The sequence below is a fragment of the Nycticebus coucang genome, chromosome 2, assembly GCF_027406575.1.
Source record: "Nycticebus coucang isolate mNycCou1 chromosome 2, mNycCou1.pri, whole genome shotgun sequence".
NCBI classification, from domain to species: Eukaryota; Metazoa; Chordata; class Mammalia; order Primates; family Lorisidae; genus Nycticebus; species Nycticebus coucang.
The window spans coordinates 79,799,517-79,814,164 of record NC_069781.1 but is presented as its reverse complement, the minus strand read 5'-3'; the positions used below and the strand labels follow the sequence as shown (position 1 = coordinate 79,814,164).

The 14,648-nt window shown below is 43.2% G+C and overlaps 1 protein-coding gene across 7 annotated transcripts in view; it reads right to left on the bottom strand.

Annotated features, from left to right (window-relative positions):
* Positions 1 to 3,175: 3,175 nt before the first annotated feature.
* Positions 3,176 to 14,648, bottom strand: part of TJP2 (tight junction protein 2) — a 151,171-nt gene continuing 139,698 nt past the window's right edge. For 5 of the 7 annotated variants that reach the window (XM_053574590.1, XM_053574625.1, XM_053574581.1 and 2 more), the window contains 6 exons: positions 11,357 to 11,457; positions 9,992 to 10,204; positions 8,770 to 8,880; positions 7,052 to 7,381; positions 5,124 to 5,209; positions 3,176 to 4,147 (listed from right to left, as the gene is read on the bottom strand). In XM_053574590.1, coding sequence (XP_053430565.1) covers positions 3,982 to 4,147; positions 5,124 to 5,209; positions 7,052 to 7,381; positions 8,770 to 8,880; positions 9,992 to 10,204; positions 11,357 to 11,457 — 1,007 coding nt within the window. In that variant the 3' untranslated portion in view covers positions 3,176 to 3,981. The remainder of the gene's footprint in view (positions 4,148 to 5,123; positions 5,210 to 7,051; positions 7,382 to 8,769; positions 8,881 to 9,991; positions 10,205 to 11,356; positions 11,458 to 14,648) is intronic. The other 2 variants (XM_053574615.1, XM_053574609.1) reach the window with 1 other exon arrangement.

The following is a 14,648-nucleotide window of genomic DNA, read 5'->3' as shown; positions in this document are numbered from 1 at the left end:
CAACTCTTGACCTCAAGTGATCCTCCCACCTTGGCCTCCCAGAGTGCCAGGGTTACAGCCACTGCACCTTGCCCTGCCTGGCACTTCTAATAATTTTTACTTGCCTGTAAAAGATCTGAAACAGTCAACTCCCGTATATGAGCTGCCAGAGCTAAGATTAGACACCCTTCTGTCAAGTGGTTAGAACTTCCTCCTCCCAACCAGGCACTGTCCGTCTGGGTACAGGGGTCTCTCTGACGATCCTCTATTTTCCTCATTCTCTATGTCCCACAGCAGTTAATCCATCTTCAGGATCTGAATGCTTGAACTGCCAAAATAACCCACCTGGAAAAGGGCTCCTGGGAGGAGAAGGAATTTGTTTTGCTGGGAAACTTTCTCTTAAAAGACAGATGTAACTGCTTACAGGGACTGTTCCTGACCAGCTTTTCTTCATATAAAGAATTTGTTTAGTACAGATGGTAGCACCTGCCGTCGTTCTGGAAGCAGCATCACCCCGACTACCTGGGCTAGAAGCACAGGCCACCTCACAGGCCTTGTGGGTAGTGCTTCAGTCCCCCGATTGCCAGTCCGTTTCTTTGCCTGAGGGAGGGGTCCTGAGAACATCTCCCCTCCCCATCACACACACAGAACAGCCCTCAACCAAGATTGAGGGCAACTGGAGAATAGCCCAGCTTGCCCACCCATCCCTTGAGTGGGAAAACTCTAAGATGCACTTTTTATACCGTTTACCAGCATGTCTTGGAGGGTTTGAATTCGTCTCCCAGTGCAGAGTTTCTTGCACTTCCCAAATAAACCACTTATACTGGAAGCCTGCTCTTGGGTCTGTTACCCAAATTAAAACCTCCTATTCACCAAACAAAATCATGGTTGAGAGAACCAGCGAGCTCAGGATGAACTGAAGGTTACATGGCACTTCTCTAATTGACAGAGGAGACTGAACTGCTCCCTCTATGATCTGACAGCCATCTGGAAGGTCTGGGGTCAAGAACATGTGGGGTGTAGCCCAAAGACCTGCCAAAAGAGCAAAACTTCAATCATCAATCATGCCCCAAGTTTCATTCCTCCAAATGTGAGTGAGGTTTGCATTCTGCTGTATCTTCTATCCTATGCGTGGATGTAAAACACCCCTCTCCCAATGTGGAAGTGATTTCCTAGAAAGGTGGGTCACATGATCATGCACGTCATATTCCTATTTGGGAGGCACTGGTCCGAGGTACCCCAGATGGATCTTTAGATGAAGCCAGACTGCAGAGTCGTGCTTTTACACTGCCAGTTTGGGTCCTTTCTAAAGAACTTTTACTGTATGGCCCTTGGAATTGTACTACTACCCTACATGTATGGCCCTTGGAATTGTGCTACTTACCCTACACAGTAGAGAAGAGACCTCCAAAACCATCTGGGCAACTGTGCAGTTGCAACCTTACCATGAAACCAATGAGAGGGAAGAGAATTCCTGAACAATTTATTCCCCCTTTGGGATACTGAAATCAAATCATGCACCCACATTTTGGGTTCCCCACCAGCTTCGGGAGGCAGAGGAGCCCTGACAGTGGACAGAGCAAATACTACCCTCACTTGTGGCTCTATCTTCCCTATTCTGATACTTTTCCCCCTTAGTCCATTTGCTTAGCACCAATGTCTTTGTTATGGTCCAAGCAGGACTTATAGGAAGCCTTAAATCCTTCCCAGAACAAAGCAGGATGTGAATAAAAATGGGGTGGGACAGGCACTTGTGGTCCAGCGGCCACTCTACTGGGCATTCTCAGGGACACAGGAGCTGCCTGTCTGCACCATTTAATGCCTCACAAAACTGCTGGAACCAGATGACAGCCCAGTTCTGGATGAAAAGCCTCTTCTCCTCCCCATGTTTGCCAAAGGGCTCATTCCTCTAAGGGACATAAACTAAATCTTCATATACTTAACCAGTGTGCTTTTTCTTCTAGTCATAAAAGGTGGCTTTTATTTATGGAATAGGCAAATGTTAGTCAATGCCTTGAGGACTGCATAAAAAGATACTGGCTGGCAGCTACTCACCTGCAGCTGAGTGGCTAGGGCACCAGCCACACACACCGGAGCTGGTGGGTTCGAATCCAGCCCAGGCCTGCCAAGTAACAATGACAACTACAACCAAAAATAGCCGGGCGTTGTGGCAGGCACCTGTCGTCCCAGCTACTTGGGAGACTGAGGCAAGAGAATTGCTAAGCCCAAGAGTTTGAGGTTGCTGTAAGCTGTGACACCACGGTACTCTACCAAGGGCAATAAAGTGAGACTCTGTTTCAAAAAAAAAAAATAAGATACTGCATTAAATGGTCTATAAATTACAGTACCCATATCCAAAAAGGCACAACCAAGGACACATTAATAGTATAACTCAGTTACCAGTAAACTGAATTTCTAACGCCACTAAAACCCAAGCTTAACACATTGCTGTCAGTTCACATCGTGAAAGGCTCTAGTGGAAGGAAGACTCTTTTCCTCCTTTCCCAAATTCAGTGTACTTTTGATTCATGCAAGCCGCAACGCCTAAACTGCTTTGCTAAAATTCTAATCTTATTTTAGTTTTTCAAGAGTGAGTGTGGGGGTGTCAATTGTTGCAAATTTTCTAGGAAGCAATTTGTCAATAAACATCAAGAACCTTAAAAATGTCCCTATGTTTTTACTCAGTAATTTTACTTCTGAAAATTTACCTAAAGGACTGAAATGATGATCCATGATATACAACAAATGGATTATATGCAGAGGCCCGTTTCATGTAAAAAAGGGCAAAAAGCTGGAAAGAATCCAGTCCATGATAGGAGAACTGCTCCCTTATGGAGCACTCATGGGGTTTATGACCCTGCAGTTAGTAGTAATGATGTATGCGTGGAGTTTTAACTACTTAAAGCAAACATTTTTGATAGAATGTTAAATAGAAAAAGTAGAAAAAAACTGTGAACTCAGTACACCTCAATATCATACCCACAGACATCCACAGATATCTAGAGGAAACTCTATAACTATTGTATCTGGGGGATAGGGTTGTGGGTTATTTTTATCTTCTTCATTTTTGTGTCTCCATTTGCAAGTGTTCAACAAAGAGCAAGTTCTCACTTTTAGGATGAACTAGTAACTGAGATAAAAGTTACACGTAAGAATAGGAAGTAGTATAGAAAGCTACCACAAAGCAAATTGTTGATTGCAGTATACTCCATTTTATTAAATTACAAAACTGTTGTCAATACACACTTTTGGAAATTAAATGCGTTCTCCTTCAGTATCTGCTTTTGTAGAGCACTTGGTTTTAAACAAAAAAGTTGTATACTAACTTCAGGGTCTTTAAGCTAGTGAGCACTTACAGCCAAACTACCAAGTACAGCTATTATATATACAGTCAGAATTTACGGGAAATATTACAAAGATGGAATGCCTTGAAAAAAGATACAGTGCAGGGAAAACCATTGCTATTAAACTAGTACAAAAGTTTACTCAAAATAATGTTTTAGTCCATTATGGAGGTGCATAAAGCTTCAAAGGAAAAAAATTGTAAGACATTTCTCATCAAAGGCACTTGGAGAGTTGTAATAAAACACTTAATTTAGTTTGAGTCCAGCTGTATTTTTTATTCCTTTTTTCACATTCTGCACAGTCTTTGTAGGTTATGGATGAGGAAAAATAGTTATTGCTTCTTAATACACATGTGAAAAATATGCAAATGGATTTAATACAGATTTTGGTCCACTGAAGCAAGTAACAGTATCAGACTGTAGTGTTCCTCTTATTTCTGAGCAAAAACCCACAAACTCCTCTAACCCAGTCCCACAAACAGAGCCTTCAGTTCTTAATTTGCACTGGCTGTCCCTGGTTCCCCATGAGAACACACGCGCCCAAGTCCTACTGTGTCCCCAACAGTGCGTTTTAACTGGAGAAGACCGTGTGGTGGCCTGGCAGGAATGGAACCCTGCCGTGGCAGCAGGCAGCCCTGGGGAGTCCCTTCGCAGACCGCTATAGTTCTGTGTCCCGGTATCGGGCAGGCTGGCCATAGTAACCACGCTTTGACTGTTCTGACAGCTGTTGGCGGTATTCTTCCTCTTCGGTGTCACTGCCGTAACTTCCTCTAGTGTCCTGATAAAGTCTGGAAGAACTTTTCTGCGGCTCAGGGGGTCTAGAACTAACAGAGAAAGAGTTAAACACATTCCAGAGCACTGTTCTCCAGCTGCCTTTGGAGGTGTGGCTACAAGCACAGAGCCATCATCAAAGCTGATTACTTACTGACCACACTGTGCCCAATAACGAGGGGCATTCCTGGCCTCGCCGAGGTTCAATGGTGGAGGCAGGACTAGAAGGGATGGGGCAAGGCCAAAGCCCACCCAGGCAGTGAGTGAGGAAGCTGGCCAGGGCCACCCTGTTGGGCAGGGGCTGCTTTCCCCACCCCTAAGCTCCCTGGCTACAGGCCCACCCAGCAGAGTGAGCTCCCTGCCCATTTCAGTCAATTATACCAGGTACTCTTTGTTGCCAGTGGCAACCTGATTGTGTTACCACCATTCAATTGCTAAAGAAGAAATTTGCTTCTAGTTTTCTATTGCTGTAAAACTAGACCTCAGCTTTCAGTCAGAATGGCCACAAGAAAATGTATTTTTTTCTATTCTTAGATGCAAGAAATGATCTAGTGTAAAACCTCAACAGGAAGACACTGAGATAATTCCAGTGTCTGTGTAGCATTTTAAATGTAAAGCATCTTACCAACATTGGTCGATTGCTTGTCAGACCCCAATGCAACACAAGAGGCCTGACTTCGCTAGGTGACACAGGAATTAAGGAGCTTGGCTAAATCAGAAAACAGCAGCAAAACAGGCCTAAGACCTATTCTGCTAATGAATAAGCAATTCTGCTCACGTGGTACTCTAACACAATATAACAAACCTGCACTTGGATGTGTCGAAGGGTACCTGCTTGAAGAATCAATGAGTTTTAGCACACAAGCAAAATCAGCATGAACGTTTAACTTTGTAGTTGTTACAATTAAATTGGACTAAATGACTAGGGGGGGAATCATCCTATTGCCCAGAAATCTGAATACAAAAATTCTTTCTTCCAGTCCTAGAGAAGTTTTCTCCCGAGGGCAACACCTGCTGAGGAGCCCCTACCTGGTGTACTGAGGCAGGTTGGGGTCTGGCTTATGTGGTTTGATTGGAACTGCATAGATGTCAGGATGTTTCTGAGCAATTTCAATCTAAGGGGAAAAAAAGAGAGAGAGAAAGAATGAGCCACTGGACAGTCTGCTTGCTGTTTTCCTGCCAGTCCCACTTTTCCCATCCTATTTCAAGGAGAAAAGGAAACAGAAGCAACTTTCCAGTTACCATGGTGGAATCTGGTGCCCAGTGATATATGTCAAATAGAGAAACAGTTTTAAAGGAATGAAATGCTTTTCTACTTTTTATTTTTTGAGGGACAGGGTCTTGCTCTGTTGACCAGACTGAAGTGCTGTGGCACAATCATAACTCAATATAACTTCCAACTCTCGGGCTCAAGGGATCCTCCTGCCTCAGTCTCCCAAGTGGCTGGAACTACAGGCGTGCCACTGCCACATCCAGCTGGTTTTTCACCTTTTTTTTTTCTTTTAGAAATGGGGTGTTTGTGGGTTGGCTCCCATAGCACAGTGGTTATAGCACCAGCCACATACACCGAGGCTGGCAGGTTCAAACCCAGTCCGGGCCAGCTCAACAACAATGACAACTGCAAGAAAAAACAGCCAGGCATTGTGGCAGGTGCCTGTAGTCCCCACCGGGGAGACTGAGGCAAGAGAATCAGTTATGCCCAAGAGTTGAGGGTGCTGTGAGCTGTGATGCCACAGCATTCTACCAAGGGGGACGTAATGAGACTCTCAAAAAAATATATAAAAAATAAATAAATAACAAACAAATGAGGTCTTGCTACATTGCCCAGGCTGGTCCTAAACTCTCATCTTAGCCTCCCGAAGTGCTGAGATTACAGGCATGAGCCACTGTACCTGGCTCATGGACTAAAACACTTAAACATGCAACAATCTGAATGAGCCTTAGGGACGCTCATGCTAAGTAAAATGAGCCAGCCACAACAGCACCACATGAATCCACTTATATGAAGTTCCTAAGTTGTCAAATTCCTAGAGCCAGAAAGTAGGATGGTTTCCAGGGGGTGGCGGGGTAGGGAAGTCAGTATTCCCTGGGCACAGAGTTTTACAGATGGATGGTGGTCATAATTACACAATAGTGTGAATGCACTTAATGATACCGGACACTTAAAAATGCTCAAAATGGGGCAGCGCCTGTGGCTCAAAGGAGTAGGGCATTGGCCCTATATACCAGAGGTGGCGGGTTCAAACCCGGCCCCAGCCAAAAACTGCCAAAAAAAAAAAAAAAAATGCTCAGAATGGTAAATTTTATGTTATATATTTGTGATATTAAAAATATATTATGATTGTGATATATTGTGATATTTGTTATGTTAAATATTTGTGATATTTTATCACAAATAAAAAACAACTTAAAAAGTCCCCACAAGCACTGCTATTGCCTTGATAGGCTTGAATGAAGAAAACTCCCATTATCTACTTCTCAGAATATACTGAGGAGTTTTGGTTAAATTCTTCTTTACACTTGAAAGGTTGTAAGCACCTGTAGTACAAAAACAGCTCAGAATGTACAACCTACGGGCTTTTCAGTGTTAGCAGCCAAAGCTTGGTTTCTGCAGCAAATCCGGGAATGAATGATGTTTATCAAATAAACATCACAGACATTCTAACTACATGGAAAATAACTTCCAAGAGGCACCGATTCTCTCCTCACAGCTCCCCATTCCAAAACCCAAGGCAAAGTCTGAAGTCTGAAGAGCAGAATCTTATTCATCTCTATGGTTAGACTTTCTTGATTGGAAATTTCAAAAAAGGGAGGCTCTTGAGAGCTGGCAAGGCTCACTGTGTGTGAGAACATCCCTGTCACGTCTGTGGCAGGGGGGGGAAGGACTGTGCACCGTTGGATTGAAATCAAACTCTAAAACTTACTGGCAACAGAGGAGTGTAAAACAATTAAATTACCCTTGCATTCTGTGCTTCTTGGAGCTCCTGCATTCTCTGTAATTTGGCCTTGTGATCCATCTTCTCAAATATTTTGACTTTGCCTAGGACTGATTTGGGAGTGTTATCCTGCTCCTCGGCGCTCCCTCCCACCTCCTCACCCTCTGGGGGAGGCACAGGCGTGGAGGGCTTCAGTATAGATCGCCCAAAGACAGGTTTCGCTGCAATGGGGGGAGGACAAACTTTGGTAGACGCCCCAGGAATTTCACTCCCAGCAACCGCAGAGGGGGTGGACCTGTATTCGTAGGATTTGGAGATGTCATAGGATTCTTCTCTGTTCTGGGTTTTGGCCTGCAGAAAGCAATAATGTGTTTACCTTGGGCTTGTAGTTGATTTTCAAATCTATATTAGTGATTTAATACAATCCATTTCCTGATCAGTTTCCAAAAGTGGTCAACAAACACCATTCTGGATGAATGTAATAAAGCCGGGCAAACGATGGCTGGCTGGAGGGGCATTCAGAATCCCGCCTGCCCATCCTACCTACAGGAGAGTATTAATAAACCAAGAGGTGCTGAACAAGTGCTATTGCTGGAGGTAGGGGGCATCTTGGGTAATTTCATAGTAGAGGGATTAGAATCTTGGAGTCCCAGACTTTGGGACTGGAAAAATGGGCTTCTGCGCCCATGCTGCACTCAGGGTGCATATCCCAGCCCAGAGGGGAAGAGGTGAGACCCATGTCCAGCCGGGAGGGAAGGAGATGGAGTAGGGCCGGAGGAGGGCAGTGCGGAATGCTATCAGCCATTTCTCCTTCACACTTTGAGTCTCACTCTGCAAATTTTCACTGAGATATTTTATGAGGTCACTATTTTAGTTATTGGTGACAGCTCAATTATTACTTTCTTCTCATTTAAATTATTGAGTTTAACAGAAATTTTACTGGTGTATAAGGAAAAGGTTATAGTCATAGCTTTAATTCTGATTGGAGATGAAGAATCATATGATATTAGCCTGTTTATTTATATTGATCCTGTTCTGCATAATGATTGATTAAACAAATCAAGCTGCTCTTTCAAGGAACAGCATGATTTCCTTGAAAGATGATAAGCAGTGGTGGTGATGATTTTCTTTTTTTATTTCTTTTTTTTTATTGTTAAATCATAGCTGTGTACATTAGTGCAATCAAGGGGTACAATGTGCTGGTTTCATATACAATCTGAAATATTCTCATCAAACTGTTCAATGTAGCCTTCATGGCATTTTCTTAGTTATTGTATGTAGACATTTGTATTCTGCCTTTAGTAGGTTTCACCTGTACCCATTCTAAGGATGATGATTTTCTTTAGCAAATCACCAGCTACAATTTTCCGGTGCATCTAAATCAGGATATAGGCATAAAACTTTAATTGGACAGGAAAAGAAAAACAGATTCTGAGATTGGCAATTCTGGGCATGCACAGCATTTGTCAACTTTTTATTCTTTCTACAAAAAGAGTAAATAAACTAAACTCTTAGTCCTAAAATTATAGACTCTGCTAATATTGTCTTTCTATATTTTTGCCCTTCCCTGATTTGGGGGTTCATTCAACCAGCTAAAGACAGGCTATAACAGGGAAGACTATGAGTCGAAAACCATAATTTGACACCATCTCATTGTATGCACTCCTCCCTGGCTATCTGGGGGCTCCAGGAGCACCTGCTCCCTCTTCCTTCCCATCCTGGGCTCCCCAGCCACATACCTTAGGCGGCTCTGGCTTGAATGCTGGGGGTGGGCTATTGTCCCTAAGTTGATCGTTGCTAGCAGCCCTCTTCATTTGAGCTCGTGGCTCTGGGGTGGGTTTCCTTATGCTCTATAAGACACAAAGGTTCATTCACAACAAGAACATCTAAGCAGACAGAAGCGAGCACTGGTCTGTCTTGCTGGAGTTCTGCGAACTTGTTTAAGTTCGGATGTCAAGGTTCTGACCCAGTGGTTCTTTACTGAACAGGCAGATATCAAACATACTCCATTAGCAAAGGTTTAAGATAAAACTGGCTGCAGCCAATAAATTTAGTAGTCTCTGCCTTTAAAGTACAATTGTTTTTTAAACACTTCTAAAGTCTAAAATCTTATCTTGTGTCACTAATAACTAACATCTCTCCGCACCTGTGTCTGTAGACATCTGGTAATTAATTCATTCTTTACAATTTGTCTAGCAGCATATATATGTCCTAATTGTTTGCTGTGGTTGTGGTCTGTTTTTCTGCCCCTGCAATTTATTTTTTGGTACTTCTATTTCACAAAGGAAAACAATCATTTACTAGAATGAGCTAAATTCCTAAAGAGAAACCCACAGCAATAATTATGCAAATGTGGGTAATCTCATCTGCAAAGATCATTGTTCCAACATTCTCTGAGGCACAATTAATAATTGCCCTGGTCCTAGCTTAGCACCTGGTGATGTGATTTCTCAGATTCCATAAGCTGTGTGATCACAGGCCAGTGGATGCATAGTATATGTGATCAGATGAATATTTAATCATGAACTCAATTAAAAAATTGAAATACAAGAGAGAAGGAAACTGATGGGGAAACACTCAGGAGCTCTGGCAAGATTAGAAAAGTTAAAGGTAGGGTGGGAAAGGAAAAGCAAGGACATCCACGCGTACAGACCGATCTAATCAAAGGTTACAAGTAATACGACAATACTGTACTGCAAAGGAATGTTCCATTGTAATTTGCACAGCTGGCACATAAAGCCACTCTGTTTACCCACCGTGCCTGAGGGCATGGGTGTAAGGGGTGCTGGCCACTGAACCCCTTCTCAGGTTCACTTTCCTGCTCCAAAATCGTGCGGGCATGGACTCAGAGTAAGAGACTCCCTAGACGTCATCGCTGTGACCCGTGAAAATGCCTTGCACCACGTCCTCAACGTACAGCCGTCCGGAGGAGCGTCCTGCCCATGGCCTGCCTCCCCTCACCTCCTCGTGCTGCACCGGCTCTGAGGAGCGGGTGATGGACGACACCAGCGGCTCCTCGGCCGGCTCATCCAGCTCATTGTCAGTGTAGGCGCCTCCTTCGCCGTCCGTGTCTTCAAAGTCACTGATGAGGCGGCTGTCACAACTCAGATAGTCCGCGCCCATGGCGGTTAAGTAGGACATGCGGTCTTCGGGGTCATCATCCATCCCTTCCATCTAGAGGAATTTGTTTCGGAGGGTCAGTGGGGTCTGACAAGGTTCCTGGAAGTGGGACTCAGGAGAATTCCTGAGGGCACAGCCAAGTGACTGAAACTTGTAGGTGCCAGCCAGGCAAGGCACCTTTTTATTTTCCCTGACGTTACTTGGCTTTGGTGCGATGTTTGTGCAGGAACTCAAATTAGACACTCTCCAGCCTGTCTCACTCCATCCCTCCTATATGCAACCCCTGACCCACACTTCCTCCAATTGTCAGGTTTTTCTCTGTCCAGGCTGCTCTCCCATCCCCTCCCTCCTGTGCCTTGCACTGCACAATCTCTAGGCCTTGGAAGATTCTCAGATCTTAAGGGGCAGAAGCTACGTCCTGTGCAACTTGTCCTCTCCAGGGAAGCTGGCACGGAGTCTTCCAGACTGTAAAGCACTCAGCAGATGCCAGATACCTTGACTACACATCCAGTTTTCAAAGAGCAAGACTTAGTCAATTCTGCAACGAAGGAGTCACTAGCAAGTCACAAACCACCTCAATTCAGCTGGAGTGCAGAATACTAGCACCAAAAGCTCCTTACATTGAAAGGGACCACGGGTTATATAATCTCTCTCCTGCCTCCCTGATGCAAACTATCTCCCAGGCAAGAAGCTATCCAATCTTAGAGGCCTAGACAAGTTCCTTCATGCTCACTTTTCACCTACTCAAACTCCTAGAACCACGGCACACTCTGGCAACTTGTTTTCTAAGCAAATAATTCCAATCCCATTTGTGTTTCTTCTTCCTATGAATTTTTAACTGCTTTCTCCACGTTCCTCCACCTCACCTCTCCTCTGCTCTCTAAGTCTCCCACGTCCTTAGCAAGCCGTGGAGCTCAGCATGAGGTCTTGTAAGCTCTGATTAGTGTACTTGGAATACAACACTAGTTACTACGTTAAAAGTCCAAGGGAAGTGAATGTAGGACCATGTGCAACACGTTCTGCTTTTCTTTGAAAAGTCCCTTCATTTTTGTTACTTGGTCAGAGAATTTATTACATTGCAAACTTGATTGATAAATATGTTAGAATCTCTTCAAATGGGTACGGTTTGACTACATTCACGGCCCTCTTAAGGAAAGGTTCAGAACACGAACTCTCACCTCACAGCAGCTTATCTATGCCACATACCTTTCCTTCTGACACCCAAACTGCCTCTCCTTGCTGATGTTGAATGGTGTCTTTCAAGCTGCCAAACCAGCTGTCATTGGCTGAATTCAGGTTGATTGTAGCTATAGATATGTGAACAAAAATGCATGCATCAATTTCCAGAGTGATGTTCATTAAGGACGCTATTTGACATAATGTAAACTCATTTCTATCATATTTGAATCAACACTGACAAATGCAAGAAAACATATGCACAGATTTGAGTACTAAATCCCTTTCATTGAATGCAATGAAAACCATTAACCATCTAACTGTCTGAGTTTACATGACAGATGGATATTATAAAGATAAAAAATAGATTTTTTGAATGTTTATCTTCAGCAAAGCTAACTTTAAAAAATGTTTTTAAAAAGTGTGACAGCAAAGGTATGTTTAAAACAAACATAAAAATACCACATTTACATAGGCATGTATATTATAGATAAATTATGTTTAATTAATTTATCTATTGTTTGTTTTTTTGAGACAGAGTCTCAAGCTATTGCCCTGGGTAGAGCCATGGCATCATAGCTGAGGTGAGAGTCAGAGGCATAGCAGTGAAAGTAACTAGCTGAAGACCTCACACCAACCAAATAGGAAAGCCTGAATGCAGGCTTGGTGCCCATAGCACAGTGGTTACAGTGCCAGCCACATATACCGAGGCTGGCAGGTTCGAACCCAGCCTGGGCCAGCTAAACAACAATAACAACCTCAACAGAAAAATAGCCAGGTGTTGTGGCGGCACCTGTAGTCCTAGCTTCTTTGGAGGCTGAGGCAAGAGAATCGCTTAAGCCCAAGAGTTGGAGGTTGCTGTGAGCTGTGATGCCACAGCACTCTACTGAGGGTGACATAATGAGACTCTGTCTCGAAAAGAAAAAAGAAAAGCCTGGATGCAAATTCAACTCAGAAGTTTGCTTCTAGAGCCTATGGCCTTAGCCACCACACTGTATGGTCCATCTATGGGCCAAATTTAGATATAAAATTTGTACAACAAAGTATAACATATGTAATCATTCTTATGTATTTATGGACCTAAAAGAGATAAGCCAGCAAGCAAAATAATAAATTGTACCTAAAATAACCAGACAGCAGTAAGTTACTATTTCTTTTAATCTACATTGTCAGGCCCTTTTATTAGAGAGTGTGGTGTTAGGTATTATCATTTCTAAAGCCAAAAAGAATGACTGAGCAAATCTGGGGAGCAACTAAAGTTTTCTTCCTGGTTACATACAGCTTTCCTTCACTTAAGAAGTTCTGACAATGACCTTGGAAAATCCTGAATGGGCTTACAGTTTCCTTGGTTATTAATTATTTAAAACATTACAAAAACTGATCTGTTGGACAACCAAGGAAAACTAACCTTGATTCCACAGACTTCTGCATTCTTATCAAGGTACTCTGCAAAAATTATTGTGCTCATAGCTAAAATATGATGCCACAGTACTTAAAAATAGAAGTGGGATTTTTGCACCCCAGAGATTAAACGAGTGATTTGTATTAAATGCATACGTAACTTTAAGCAGCCTTTAAAGCTTTATGTTACAATCATCTTGAGATAAGTATCATCTGTATTAGTTATAAACCTGAAGTTAAAAGGGCCATTTATGAAAGGCAGAAGATATGTTTGCGTCCTCCAATAAACTGAAGAAAGTCACAAGACCTTTACCGAGTTCACAAAGTATATGAGCAAAATGTAAGACCTTCATAGTAACTAACTTCCTAAGCTGCACGTAATGGTAATACCCAACTCATGCATTTGACCTCCTTTTAATAGGTAAGTGCACAGATAAATACTGTTACCTTCCCTTGACTCTGAATCGAGTACTTTTCACTCATTAGGCTTTTCATGTTCTTTGCCTTTTACCAGTTTTAGTTAATTACTTACTGCTCCCAACCTCTGAGTTAGGCCTATTCCCCTTGGATAGACTTAATATATCTCTCAGGCGCAGAAAGTGAAGGGAAGCTCACTCAGCCTCCACCTTGGCTCGAGTACTGGGATTCTGAGAGCATGGTGCAGAGCCCTGGCCTGCTATTTCCCCCTCTACAGCCGAGGAGGCTAGGAAGCATCCAGACCAGGGGGTCCTCAAACTGCGGCCCGCCTAGGACATTTATCCAGCCCTCCAGGTGTTTTTGCCGCCGCTGCCTGTCCTGCCTAGCAGCTGACTCATCCCGGACCAGCACTGTGCATGTGTGGAATGTGAGCCGAACTCTCCGACTCCCCTGCATTTATATTCTGATTGCTATTCAGTTGTGTATGATGTCGTATGTTGTGTGCTGTGTAAGCCCCGGTTCACACTATTGAGATCTCTGAGCATTAGATTCGGAAGAAAAAAGGCATATGTGCCTTCTTTTTTCCTGCAGTGAGAAGACCCATGCAATCAGATTCTTGTGCAAGTTCACAGATCGCAGTGCAGCTCGCACAGGGTAGCGTGAACTGGAAAGGTGGTAGAGGAACCGGCTCTGTAATCGTGCCGGTTCCCGCACCACATCAGTGTGAGCCTGAGGTAGAAGCCGAGTTCCACCAATATGGGCACTGGCGAGGCTGAAATGATGTGGACTGGCAAGGCTGCATTCATTGCTGGACACTGATCAGACTGCACTGATGGGCAGTGCAGTCCATATGTCTCTGTGTGGGCAAAGTTATTGCTGGTATATTGTGTTTGTAGCGCTGTGTGTGTGTGTGTGTATATAATATATATATATATATATGTATTTTACCAATAGCAATTTGGAATCCCTGGAAACAATGATATCAAGAGAGAGAAAAATTGAGTCGGGAGTGTAGGATATTCAAAGAACAGTGGACTTGTGATGACTTTTTCATGCAGTACAAGGAAAGAGCTGTGTGTTTGATATGCCAGAATATAGTGTCTGTGTTCAAAGAATACAATTTGCATCGATACTATCAAACTGAACATAAAGATAAATATGATTGTTTGGTTGGAGAAGTGAGAAAAGATAAAATATTAAAACCGAAATATACATTGACAACTCAGCAAAATACTTTTGTGAAGCAGAAGCAGCTAAATATTTCATCACTGCGAGCACTTTTTCAAGTTGCCAAGTTAATAGTGTGCACTGGCAGACCATTCATGGAGGGAAAATTTGTTCAAGAATGTCTTCTTTCTGTTGCCAAAGAGATGTGTCCCGAGAAGGCCAATTTATTTAGTACAGTGAGTCTTTCAGGACCTACAATTACATGAAGGATTGAAGAAATGGGGGACAATTTGCAAAACTCCACAAAAAAACTTTGCTATTTTTCCTTGGCACTTGA